General features: G+C 40.9%; 1 protein-coding gene across 1 annotated transcript in view; it reads right to left on the bottom strand.

The window, feature by feature from the left end:
• Positions 1 to 12,340, bottom strand: part of LRRC56 (leucine rich repeat containing 56) — a 60,043-nt gene extending 47,703 nt beyond the window's left edge. The window contains exons 1-3 of the mRNA XM_077783774.1: positions 12,047 to 12,340; positions 10,712 to 10,877; positions 438 to 602 (exon numbers count right to left, since the gene is read on the bottom strand). Of these exons, the coding sequence (XP_077639900.1) occupies positions 438 to 593 (156 nt within the window). The 5' untranslated portion in view covers positions 594 to 602; positions 10,712 to 10,877; positions 12,047 to 12,340. The remainder of the gene's footprint in view (positions 1 to 437; positions 603 to 10,711; positions 10,878 to 12,046) is intronic.
• Positions 12,341 to 13,825: the final 1,485 nt, after the last annotated feature.

Below are 13,825 nucleotides of genomic sequence, written 5' to 3'. Positions count from 1 at the left end.
ACTGGCTTCTTAGCAGGGCAGAGAATTTCACTAACTTGGAGGAAAAAAATTGCGTTTTAAAGTTACATTTCCAATCTCTAGAACAAGATTAATGTAAATTCCTTTTCTAATGCTAAGATTCAAGGTACTCCAGATGGCATTAATGAGATCTGTGTAGACTATAATTATGCTACCTGTACTTTTCTTCACGCTGCTTCAAGAACCCTGGCAATAAACAAATCCACAATCATGCTGGGAATACTTTTGATATGAAACAAGGTGAAAGGAGGACAAACATTTGATATACTTTCATAAGACAGAATCTACTTTACACAGAAATCTAAATGTCAGACAGGCAACAATCCACAATCAGTACAACAGCAGTTGGAAGGTTAATACAGCTCTGTATATGCCAGTTTGCCTCTTCCACTTCATTAAAAAGTTGGATGTCTACTCACCAGTTTCCTGGGGGAAAGATGTTCATCCATAAGCAGCTCTCCATCATCTTTAATCAGCAGACTGGGATTTGGGTTGCCTTGCCAATTGAAATCAGTTTTCTGGTCTTCAGATGAGCCTGGATGAGAAACTCTGTCAGGATTACACTTCAGGTCCATCTCAACATGCTTTGAACAAAAGGATAACAAGCAGTCTGATTTTTCTACCCCTATTTATTATTTTCGTGTCAGCAAAATCTATTTTGACTCCCACTGCAAGACAGAAAATACCTATGGAGATACAGGTTTCTTTAATCAGCACAAACCCAAAGCTGTGCATTACATAACAGGTTTTTCCTTTTCTTCATCCTCAAGAGTGAAGAGTCCCACACCTCATTCAGCTTTGAGTGTAAGCTTTCATAGCAAACTATTGTTTGCAGGTACATAAAAAGCCAGGCATGCCTATAGCTCTGTACAAAGAAGGAAGCCAATAACAAACAACTCAGGACACCTTCCGAGCCTTCTCACTACTCCACTCATCCTTCTCCAGTGTTAGTGAGCTTCCCATCCACACAGGCTCCCTACTTACCCATTTCCTCTTGAGAAACATGAACAACACCCAGCAAAACTCTGCCGGACTCCAGACTGCAAGTGCCAATACCAAGGTGCAACAGAACCCCTCAAGCATTTTGAGCTCTGCCTGCAGGTAGCATGGACAAAACCTGTCTGTGTTTGCTGTCCTAAATCAAACATCCCAGCACTGTTACTGACTCTAGGTTGGGAGGCAATGGCTACTGACTTCTGGTTCTAAAGACAGTCTTGGAGAAAATAAATTAAAAATACAATTTAAATAAAATTGTGTTTGCTTCAAGTGATAAATGAAATACAAAGTTTGAAGATGAAGCATTTCACATGTGGTCATTCTTCAATTCCCAAAGATATCACTTTCGCAGAAATAATAACAATTAACTTTGAAATATGAGAGTAAGTCTGTGTGCACCCGTTAGAGTAAAAAAGCAATCAGCTGTACCCAAATGGTACAAGCATTACTGTGATTTATACAGCTATTTACTACTACTTGGCAACAAGGAAGTATCACAGCTGGAAACACTGCTGTAACAACAAAAGACTAGACTAGAGAAAAGCTGTCTTGCTCTGCTGAAGGGACACCTACAGTTTTGTTCTGTTCTCCACTGCAAAGCAATATTTATTCTTAGTGCTGGAAAAGTAATTAAATGATCAAGCTAATCATAACTGGCTGACAAAGCATCAGTGGTGGCCAAGACCTGAGAACTACCACTTTCCTTCCTCCTCATACTAATAAACAGTTAAACACAGGAGTAACTTCTGTTAGGACAAATACGAGTTCTGACTGCTCAGCTGGTCATCTCTACTTGACAGGGCTGACTTGGTACAAGGTGAAAGAGCTTTGGATCAAAAAGACTTCTTCTTCTGCCTATTCAAGTCTAGTCAAAATTCTTCAATTGTGCAAGAAAAACAAAATATCAAAAGACTTTGTACTGTCAGAAAAAAAACAGAAGCCCTTATTCAAACAAAAACTGATGATACACCAAACCTCTCCCTGCAGAATCTACTACACTATGAAGTGAGGAACCAAACCCTCAGATTCCTAAGTGCTCCTTCTGTACACTCATCAGGGCAGAAGAAGCCCACAGATAGCAAACCCTATTTTTTCCAGGTCACTGAACCTACCTGGCAAGCACTCCTACAGGAGAAGCTGACTGCTCAAATGTGCTACACCTAAGCCACAGCAATATTCAATGTCTGAAAAACATGTTCAGGAACAAATTCTTCAGTCACAGAACCGCTTTCAATCTTTCTTACTGGCTTACAAAATAACCATCATAAAGTGAATTGCGAAGTGATACTTGCAGCTTCTAAAACCTCAGTATGCCTACAGTAGTGTAAGGACAACTTTTATACATGAGCTAATTAGAAGGGAAAAGAGATCTCAAAATCACTGTGTCTTGCATTTTAGAAGAAAAGTTACAATACATAAATTTCTATTACCTGTTTCTTTTTCTAAAGAATTCTAGAATTTCTCAGACTTTTTTTCCTCTAGTTTCTTTAGAACAGGTCAGTATGATTTAGTTAGTACAGATTTGTAAGAGTCATCAGTTGTCCAAGAAAATTAAACAATCTTCTGTAAAGGTGTTCTGTGACAACACCTTCTGGTGTTGTCATTATTTTCCTAAGAAGGAACTATTTTGGTCAATAACTGATTTGAATTAGAATATTCTTGTCACATAAATTCTGGAATCCTTTGCCAATTGCACAAGACTTGTGTTGGATTGTGTGCAAGTACTGGTGGTTCTTTCTAATTCATGAGGATTGTTATTATCCAGAGATAGCCTTGTATGTTATCAGAGCCAAGTGCAGCAGTAGTCAGAGAACACTGATGTAATGTGTGAGTGCAAAATGAGATAATGGCAGGGTTTTGTAGTTGCAGGCTGCAAAGAGTTAACACACAGGCATAAAACAAATTACTCTCTCTCTGTCGGGCTATCACCATCACATTTCAGAACATCCTCAAATCTTTGAAATATGTTGATACAGCATTTGCTTTAGGCTTGACAAGAAGGAGATCAATTTGTGGCTTAATATCTGAAGCAATACTCTGTTTTATACTTCCTGCTATTGATCTGCTCTTGTAATTATTGTAACATTGGATTAGTGAGGAGAAAAGTATTTTTGTTATAAATTGTTTGGGATCAAGTTGAATTATTATCAGCAAGCAAAACTATTTTTTTTACATGTTTCTATTACTTCAAAGCTTTCTCCAGACACAAAAGAATCTCTTTCTGAACATGGATCAAAATAAGATTGTAGAAAAATTAGAGTGCAGAAATCCTAGTGGTGAGGTGCCATTATTTAATAAAATCCATGAACATCTGAAATCTCCAGCACAGTGTAGGAGCAAGAAGGGGGTCTGGCACAACATTTGTCCTTCTTGAGACACAGGAGTCACATTGCTCATTTTCATCAGGTCCATCTGATGAACCTACAGCTCTGCCAAACACACAGGACAAGCCAACACTGACCCAAACTAGTGTTAGCCTCAGTGGGACAGTTTACAGGGACTGTAAAGATTTTTGCTGTCACTAAAGAGGTCTCAAAATCCACAAACCTGAAGATTTCCTTCACAGACAAGACAAGGTGGTTGCACTGGATGTATATTGGATCCATGTGCTGAACAGAGCCATTCCCACAGTGCTTTGTGGGATACACAAGGATGGAAGCTAACTGCACTTAGCACAAACCTGCAGTGAATCCAGTGGGACAGCACAGCAGGACTGGTAAGCACATGACTGTGTCAGGGGAGGAGCTAATGGCTGGAAAATAACGAGGTTTTATACTGCATGTGAATACTGAGAAGAATACAAGATTGAAAGAAACCAATAAATTAGTTTTTGCAGGACTTGCATCAAAAGTCTTAACTTGGCAGGCTCTTACTTGTGTGGATAACTAGAAGCAAATAGTCATTGAGTGCAGGAGAAATTAATGACCAGAGCAGTCAGATGGAAGATTTTGAATCCTACAAAGAGTTAATCTGCCAACCTTCTCCACTGCTGCCACTCTCCTTACCCAAGTGAGCGAGTGTAATCATGGTAAGTTATTCAATTCACAGACATGTTGTGACAGTTCATTAAAAACTGCAGGACATTTTCAACATATACAAATACTAGTAATAAAAACCATTATTAAAATTAAATGATCCTTGGAACAACACGTTATTTAAAATCCCCTCAGAATACTGTAATTTGCTAGAAAGAAATTGGCAGAGAATAGTTATTTGATGGTCTTAGGGTCTGACAATCTGGTAAGACTCCAAAATTTTATTTTCTTGCTATAAGATTTATCAAAGAATCAGCAATAGGATGGTCTATTCTTCATTAAATATATATTAATACACATTTAAGATTCAGCAATTGCCAGAAATGTTTGACTCAATATTAATTACAGCTTCTTAAGACTGGGAAAGAAGCTCTGAATTGTGTGACTAGCCATGATAATTTCTAATGCAGCCTTCATGACATTACCTAAACAGCTTGTACAAGCAATAAAGTTACCCTTTAAAAACAAAACACCCCCCCTCCCACAAACAATGCTAATTAATAAAAACTCACTCTAGGAAAGGCATATACCTCTATGTATTAACATCCCATACAAAAAGGAAACTCTACTGCCTCAGGCCAGCTTTTCAGCCAGCATTCTCTCCTGCTCTGTGGCTACTTGTGCCTTCATTGGACATGAAGTGTGCCATTTCAGTAGGGGCACTGCAGTCTCTGGGCCCTTATCTATATTTTTTGGTCACCATCCAAATCATTCTCTAGGAAAAACACCCATTTGAGAAGCATTGTGCTATCTATCCCTTCATGACAGGAAGCTTGCACTGCAGACTTCCATTTCTCTTGTCTTGCATAATATGATTTTTGTCTTTATAATTCAGAATCACAGAATAGTGCCCATACTGTTGCCACTGACACAGAATGAAAACAAAGAATTCTGTGTTTACTACGGATTTGATAAAACGTTTGGTTTACAAATCCCAAGAGAGCTATAAGTTCCCTTTCTAAGTGTAATTTTGCACAAGTGCACTGCAGATAACCTCTTCTGGAAAATAACTGTTTGGGCAGCTGGAATTTACTATGATGTCATCAGGAAACTACTGTTACAATAATCCACCCATAATGGCAAAAACAGTTCCTGCAACATTCATGTAATATAAAGCATCCTGCAACACATCAGTCTATTGTAGCAGGTGCAGTTTCTAAATAACTGAAAAATAAGATATCAGTCCTGTTATTAATATGACTTTTTTTTGTGTGTGTATGACTAAACAATCTCATTTAAATCTTCTGGTTTTGTTAAGCAGAACAACGTAATGACTACTTCAGTAATGTAACTTTAATATCAAGGGATCATGCAAACACTATAAGGAGCATTCATAAATATTCCCCTTCTGTGCCCCACTAAAGAAAAAAAGCTTTTAAGGGAAAGCTGAAATATTAAGATAACAATATCCCATTAAATATAATTACAAATTCACTGACTTTAATGACACTGGGCGACTCAAATGTTGAATGATATTTTTGTGTAAGTGTTCAGTCAATTTGAGGCTTTGGTTCAAGCATCCAAACGTGCATATAAAGCAAGTGTACTGATTTATCTAACTTGTTTACCTTTCTTATATATAGTTTTAAAAGCTATAAGAGCGTTCTGATTAGTTCTTTGCTATTAAATAAAAATCCTGCTCTACAATTACCACAACCATGGTAGGTAAGGCTCGGGATCTATGTCCCATGGACTCCTCAGGGAGAGCTGTTGGGAGCTTTGTGGATGTTGTAACACCCCCATGCATGGAGCTGAGTTCAAACTGTGCTGTCACTCAAAGCAGCAGTGATCCCAGAGAAGAAAATGCATGCTACAACCCAGACAGCTGGATGTATCTAATAGTCTTTAAAGATATTTAATAGTCTTTAAAAACAGAAGTAATAATAAAAAGACAATGCCTTTAAAGTTACCAATTTCTCATTTATATATCTACAGATTTAATATAGATATATAAAAAATAATTTCATAATTACAATTCCATATATAATACTTTTCCCCTGAGCTCTTGCTGAGCAGGGTGATGAGAAATGTTTTATCATATGAGCTGGTCATACCCCCATATTACATAATTCTGGAGCTAGCTTGCCAAATTTTTAAGGAAACTTCCCTGTATGAGTATCCAGAAGTCACTCTGGCATTCACATTCCCACTACCCCAGACTCTCCCTGCTGGGACCAAAGTCCCTTCTCAGCAGATGGCTCCAGTGACCCCAGTGTGTTCCTCTTGGCTCCCTGCACACCCCACACTCACAGTCAGACCGGGCTGCCTCGATGGCTCAGCCCTGGGTTTCCCAAGGCAGAGCCACAGATGTCTGGAATCCTAGCGGTGCACTAACACAAACAGCTCGAGCTGGTGCCGCTGGGGAGGGACCCCCAGCAAAGGAATCCCCAGGTTTTGTACTCTCCACGTCTGTGATAGTCTGGGGTCTTTCTGCTGAGCCCTTGGCTCCTGTGTCCCAGTGTCCTGTCACCTGGCCACTGCCACAGGTCCCTGTGCCCTTTGCTGCCTGAAAGGTCAGCACCAGGTCACAGCCCCTTGCCTGGGGCTCCCACCCAGGCACAACCTGCAGCTCCCACTGCAGCTGCACACCCAGTACCTGCTCTAAGTGTATTGTTCAATAAAACATCCTCATAGCAGGATATAAAAGCAGATCACCCTCTATTATATGTTCTATTGCATTTCAAAGAAAAAATAAACCTAAGTCTAATAAATTTGTTTTAGTTTTTCAAGGCCTGTGGTGGAAGGTGGTCAGTGGTACTTTCTGTCTGGCTACAAATGAGTATGGATTATCTAAATCCTTAGATACTGCAAGATTGAGGGTTTTTTCCATCTATAGGTGAACTTCCTGCTGTAAAAAAATGTCTCAGGACTCTCTTCTGCTATGTGTCCCCACAATGAGCCCTAGAAAAGCAAAACAGAGAGCAGGATGTGGGGATAGCTGGTGAAAAACAAGGGTTATGGAAAAACAGAGCTCTAAGGTACCAATGCCTTCACTCTCAGAAGGCTGCCAAATGCACTTTAATTGTTTCAGTGGACTAGATAACAGTAAGTCCCTCACTATGTTATCAAGGTAGCCAGGGATCAGGAAACCAAATGTGGCCCTTCCTAGCCACAAGCCACCACAAACTTTCATCCAACAGTGTCCAGATGTTAAATAAGGGAGAAATGAGGCTGGTCTAGTTAAAATCCTCTTTTCCTTATGTAGGGGTCCTATCATGGATAACTAATGACAAGGTACACAGGAATCAGCATATCTGTGCTTGTCACAGACACAGATCCTGCCTTAAATGTAGATTTCATGGGAAGATGTATTTACCTTCCTTGCATTTAAAATGCATGATACAACAATTACTTAAAAATTCAGATGCTAGGCAAGTTGTTAGACATATTAAAAAAGGACATAAGCGAAGCAAGGTTTTGCAGAATCAGTACTTTTTCAAGATGAACACATATATTTTAATCCATGGACTCAGAACTGAGTGACAGTCCAAAGCTGCAGAAAAGAAAAACTATGGTTTTGGTCTTCACAGCAGTTTTAAGTAACCACCATTTAGAAGAATTTCCAGATTCCAGCTGAGAAAAGGACAATAAGAACGGACATTTTTTTTTTTTTTTCCCCAGCTACTACTGCATTGTTTTTATAAGCCTTTTGAAACACAAACTTCTGTGCAGGATGAAAATGTATAATTTATGGTATTTCTAAGTTTCAGCATACTCCGGCTGTCCTCAAACAATTTTCAGTCAATTTTTTTTTTTTTTTTTTTGGTAATTAAGCTGTATAAAGCAAGAGATTCCTTCCCGGCCTGCAAAGCCGTTTGAAGAACGGCTGGGAAGTTTCTGATTTCTAATGTGTTGCTCACATGGGACAGATTGAATAAAAAGAGATAGATTCTAGATGAACTTGTAGAGAAACACTGAGCAGTGGGAGATGCCACAGGAGTAATAGACATTGCTAAAATTTTAGCAAGGGCAGAAGGCTAACAGTGAAATGGAACATTGAGAAATCAGATTGGGCTATTGATGGGGTGGTGTTATAACTGTCCTGCTGGGCTAAGGCAACTACTGTAGTCAGAAACAGATCCTTTAAAAACCTTATCAGAGGCAGAGATAGTCCAAAGTGATCCTTTCCCTGGAAAGCTGCTGTAATTTCTGGCAATCAGCGTCTTCCCAGTCAAAAGGTGAGCTGTGTTCAACAGCTGGGGAAGTGCACAGGGAAGCAATTATTTGTCATGTTTCAGGACATGACAAATAGCCATGCAATGACTAAAGAAGACACAGAAAATTCATCTGGAAGCAGTTTTAAAAGCTGAGAAAGTGTATTTTTGCATTGTATTTATTTAAATTGTGGAAGACAGGCATGGTGCTTGGAGGCAAGATTAGAAATTAGGTCAACAGCAGTTAGAATTATGGAGGATATATCCAACTGTCCGTGCCATTCATTAAATTATAGCTTTCTTTTGCATCACCTCATTTCATCTCCTCTTCTCTCCAAAGCATTTCATGGAAAGAATTTCAATTCTGCCATTTACCCTCCAGGATGATCAGCTTTGCACATAAAATTCAATATATGGCCATAAGGACAGCACATGAACCTCCACTGTTTTCAACCCCTATTCTCAGAAATTTTAACACTTTTTGTCTGTTTGACCAGGTGCAAGATTATATTTTCACATAACAAACAAAATATCTGAATGCTCTTTCCTAAGTATCAATAATTTACTTAAGCCACTTCATTTTAAATATGTTTCTTTTCCCCACTTTGGACTTGGGTGGATACTCCATTAAAATAAAGCAAAACCATGACCAATCACCACATATGTTAAGAACATTGGAAAAAAAAAGTAAACAGAAAACCAGTTTTAGGAAAAAAGGACATTTTAGAAAAAATTTTAGAACTCTATTCTAAAACTTAATTTAAAACTAAAGCCGTGAAATATGCAACATAAAGAGCCAGCTTGCTATACTTTGAATATTGCTTCCAGATGTGATAAGCTGTAGTCAAAGAAACGTGTGCTCTCTAATTTTTTTAATATTGGATAATGTTTCTTTGAGCTAGCCAGAGTCTACAATCTTTTCCTTTTAATACAGATACATTAATATTTACTGCATCTGCCATGGCAAATCTGGGCATCTGATTTGTATTAGACTAAGTACTTGTGACCCTACATGTGGGAGTCCAAGGCATCCCTCTGGCTGCCCTGGAAGTTCTGGGACCCTGGCAGGGGGTCAGGAACCCCCCTGTACAGAGCCCCAAGAGAGACTGTCTGTGATCTCTGTCCATGGAAAACAGTTTTCAACCTTACAGGATGAATTACAAGCTCTGAGTGTTTGATATGAGTAATAATTAAGTGTGGCACAGGTGTAAAAGTAAAATTTTAGGATTCTAGATAAGGGGTTCAAAGGGGACAAGATGGAGGAAACTGGGTGTGTCTTGTCCTTTTTCTCCTTCTTCATGCCCTCCATGTTTCACTGTAGTGTTGGCATTTTTCTATTGGTTTAGGCTGGGGACACACTGTTCAATGTAGGCGACAGATGTTGGCACATTATTGTAAATACAGCACAGGTAGTTTCTGGTATTTAATGTTTGTATCATCCCACTGAGGGGCAGAGCCCTGCACGCTGCCCTGCAGGACAGAGCTGTGGCAGGGCAGCAGAACATGTTAGAGATAAACAGAATAAACAACCTTGAAACCAGCACAGACAAATTATGGCTTCTTCTTTGGCAGCAGGACAGAAAGACAGAGACTTTCTACAATCTTGGAATCATCAATACCACCGATTCCAACACCTACTGATATAAAATAGGTTTTGCTACCAATTTTTTTCAAGCCAACATGTGACTCCATAGAAGGTATAAAACCACCAACCATTAGAATAGTAAACTAAAATTATGCCGATATCTCTAAACAAACTAAAATTATGCAGATATATCTAAATTTCTGCAAAAAGTCCATTAATTTTTCTATTTAAATAAACAACCTCTTCATAGTTCCTCACAAATAAATATTAATCCATTCCTATTAGTGACAAATGTAGCAAGCCCAAATTTATGATAAGTTACATAATGTTACTCTTTTGCAGCACTTTTATACTACTTCAAACATTGAGGATAAATGTGATTTCTTTAACAGTGTTCCCTAAGGAACTTCAGTTAGAGAAGCACCTGCATTATCATCAATAATACCATTCCAGTCCAGTGCTAAACTCACATCTGGTTTCACATGGAATCTGTATCCTGCTTTATATGGGATCAGGTCCCTTGAATTGTGTAAGAACAGGCTGATGGCATCCCAGGCTGTGGGCAGAGCCTGTTCTTTTATTGACAGCAGGGTACAACAAACTGAGCTGCCCACAGGTAGATGTATCCATATATCAACCCCCTGAGAGGTCAGACCTACAGGAGCATGGTCATTGGCAGTGTTAAAGCCAAAAGAGAGAACACAAAGTCCAAAAAAACATAACCACAACCTTCACAACGAAACCTGTTAATACCAGCACCTCTGAGATCTGATATGCCTGAACACTGTACATTTAATCCACAATTTTAGGCAAGTTGAAACCAGACAAAATAACATGAAGAAAAGTAATACAATTAAGTGGGAGAGTAATTTTAAAAGGTTCTGAAACATTTTCAGTAATTTGTACATTTGAAATTACTTTACCTTCTCTTCCAATGTCACTACTGTTCTGCATCATTTCCCATTCCTCTCCTGCAGAGATTTTAATTTAGTAGTCACAGCTGTTTATCTTCATTTATCTTGACTGACAGGTGCTCATAGTATTATTTAATTGTACCATGTCCTGCTAAAACAACAGTAGGAACACAATCTTCAAGAGAACAAAACAACAAAACAAACCCAAGAGATTCTGAGCACTTAGCAATTAATAAAGAGAAGTACTTTATTCACTGTAGCAGCAGACGCCCATGCTAATAGGGCTTAAAAGTAGAACAGGACACGAAGCAGTAGAGCCTAGAAGAGCTTAATGAAAGTATAACTTATTAGTGTTCCCAAAGAGACCATGAGAATGTGAAGGACTTGATAGAGAAGGATCTACATAGTTGGGGAAAAAGAAGTTTTTTACTGAACAAAAGGAACACTGATTTTCTGGCAGGAGTAAGTTAGAGAAAACATCTGTGTTCTGTGTTAGAGAAAACATCGCCATTGGGGTAGCATGCGATAAAAGATTAATGTCAATATTTAGCATAGTTTCAGTTTCACTGTATCAGTTGTCAGAAAATGTTGCCATGTAAAAGCAGTCAAAATAGAAAATAATAGGCGAGCAGGAACATTTATATCAGGAATCAATAGCTATAGAAGACAGATGCAGAGCCAGGAGAGCACAGGCCTCACAGACAAGACAAAGGGAGAGCTGAAGGTATCCAATTAACTAATTACTGCTACTAAAAACTAAGAGTAAAGAGAGTTTCTTGCTGATAGAAACCATTTTCCACACCACAGTGGGGTCATGGGGAGGGCAGGGACCACACCTGAGCCCTTTCTTCAAGAAGCTGAAGGAAGCTTAAGTTTGGCACCAACAAGTCTCTTCAGCCCTTCAAGAGAACCTGAGGAGGCACCATGGAGGAGCACATCCTCTCAGTGTGAAACACCTGGGAATACTTCTACAACTTACACCAGCCCAGGATTATTTATTCATTAACTTTGTTGTCCTCAGCGCTCCACCAAAACATAAAATTTAAACACGCTGTTACATCTACCAGAACATAAACAGAGAATTTCAGACCTCAGGTGCTTTCCACCTGCACATAGGCTGGATTGTCACGGTGATGGCCATGCTTTGGTGAGGTCTTCAAACTCTGGGAAGCATTGGAGGTGTCCCGCTCCAGCCTGCGCGTCCCACCCCGACAGAGCGGCCCCCGCAACGCCCCTCACACCGCGGTGCCCCAGCCCTGGGAAAGGAGGGGAACCGAGCCCACGCCGCCAGACACACACACGGAGCTCCGCGCTCCCCGTCTCTCCCCACGGGCCGGCTCCTACCTGCCGCCGTGCCGGGGCCGCGGGGAGAACGGGAGGGCAGCGGCGAGGGAGCGACAGCGGCCGCCCGTCGCCCGGCAACGCCGCGGCCCCGGCACCTGGGGCGGCCCCGGGCCCGCCCGTCCGTCCGTCCGTCCGTCCGTCCGTCCGTCCGTCCTCCTCCCACGGCAGCGGCCCCGCCCGATCCCGCGCCCGGGGGAGCGGGGGGAGAGGCTGGAGCGGCTCCCGAGGCTCCCGCGGCCGGAATGGCTCCCGGCTCGGAGTGGCAGAGCAGCGCGCTTGCAGTGGGAAAAGCGGCGAGGCAGACAGCGGGAGCAGACTGGGGGAACAGGAGTGGGCAAGGAATTGAGGGCAGGAACGGGACGGGAAAGGCGGCAGGACGCTCTGTGGGATTTGGGTGACGGGTGCTCACACGCTGAAGGAGGGGTTGGGGACATCTCTGTTCCACACAACATCCAAAACCTTTGCCGGCCGATGGAAAACTAACGACATTATCATGCACAAAGGTGATCCCATATGCCTGCAATGTGTGCAAAAAATGCAACTTGTGACAGATACAAGGCTGGTTTCACCAAATGATTTTACATTAAAAAAAACCCCAAACCAAAAGCAAACGAACAAAAAACCCCAAAACAACCAACTAAAACCCAAACAGATTCAAGGAATAAATTTCCAAACAAGAACTGCCAAAAGATTAGACATGTAAGAATGAAGTTTGTAATAATCTGGATCCAACAGATGTGATTCAACTTTTGTTGGTGACACCATCAAACATCTCAGTTCAAGAGTGCAGCTCTAGTGCAGCTCTTACCATTCTCACTCACAGAAGATATCTACATTTCCACATTTCAATAAAGGATTTGTAAATCAGGCACATAGGAAGATGTGATTCCTATCACATCCTCCTAGGTGCTCAGTGGTCCCACATGAAAAGCCTACTTTTTCAAGGGTTTACATTCAGGATGGTCCCAGCATTTTCTTGGGAACAGCCCTTAGCAGTGTTTCTCTCAGAGGCAGGAAGGCAAGAGGTCTGCAGGGAAGGCACAGAGTCCTGCCTGCCATGCAGAACCGGCGGGGGTTTCGACCACACTGACATGCAGCTCACCCCATCACACCTTCTTTGTGAGGATGTGGGAGAGCAGCAGCTGCTGATGGATTGCATCAGCATTTCCTCTATAACTACATCCAATTTACTTTAGGATTTGAAAAACACTTAGACCATGGGTCAGGAAATGTGTTGACTCCCCTCTTGCAGGGTCTGATGGTCAATTAACATCAGAGAGAATCAGCAGGGGTCTGATTTTCCAAGGTGATGAGCACGCTCAGCTCCATGTGGTGTCATTGCAATCCAGCTGTCCATCTTCACAGGAAGGAAGGCAATGGGCCTTGACATGCTCCAGGAAGGTAGTGTGATTCAGTGAAAACAATACTGAATCAAGCATCTGCCCCTGGAATTTTATTCCCAACTCTGCCTTTTTTTTTTTCCCAGGTAACTAGCTCATATCACCTTGACTCAGTTTCCCAGCATACACTTTCTCGGGACACACTTCCCAAAGGTTATCTGTGAAGCACATGTACTGTGTATGCACGTCTGCATGGTAATTTTCTCCTTTTCCTTATTTTGCTGGAAATAATCTACTTACGGACAATGCAGTCTGAACTATTGAAACCAATTGAAGAAATGCATCTTTCCATCACTGAGGAAGAGAAAATTCTGGCACCATTTCAGGGTAGATACAGAAGTTTTATGTCTCTTTATTCAAAGTTACTGTAATTGTGCTG

This window comes from Lonchura striata, chromosome 6, assembly GCF_046129695.1.
Source record: "Lonchura striata isolate bLonStr1 chromosome 6, bLonStr1.mat, whole genome shotgun sequence".
In the NCBI taxonomy this organism is placed as follows: domain Eukaryota; kingdom Metazoa; phylum Chordata; class Aves; order Passeriformes; family Estrildidae; genus Lonchura; species Lonchura striata.
The sequence above is the reverse complement of the archived record's forward strand: the minus strand, read 5'-3'. Positions and strand labels throughout refer to the sequence as shown.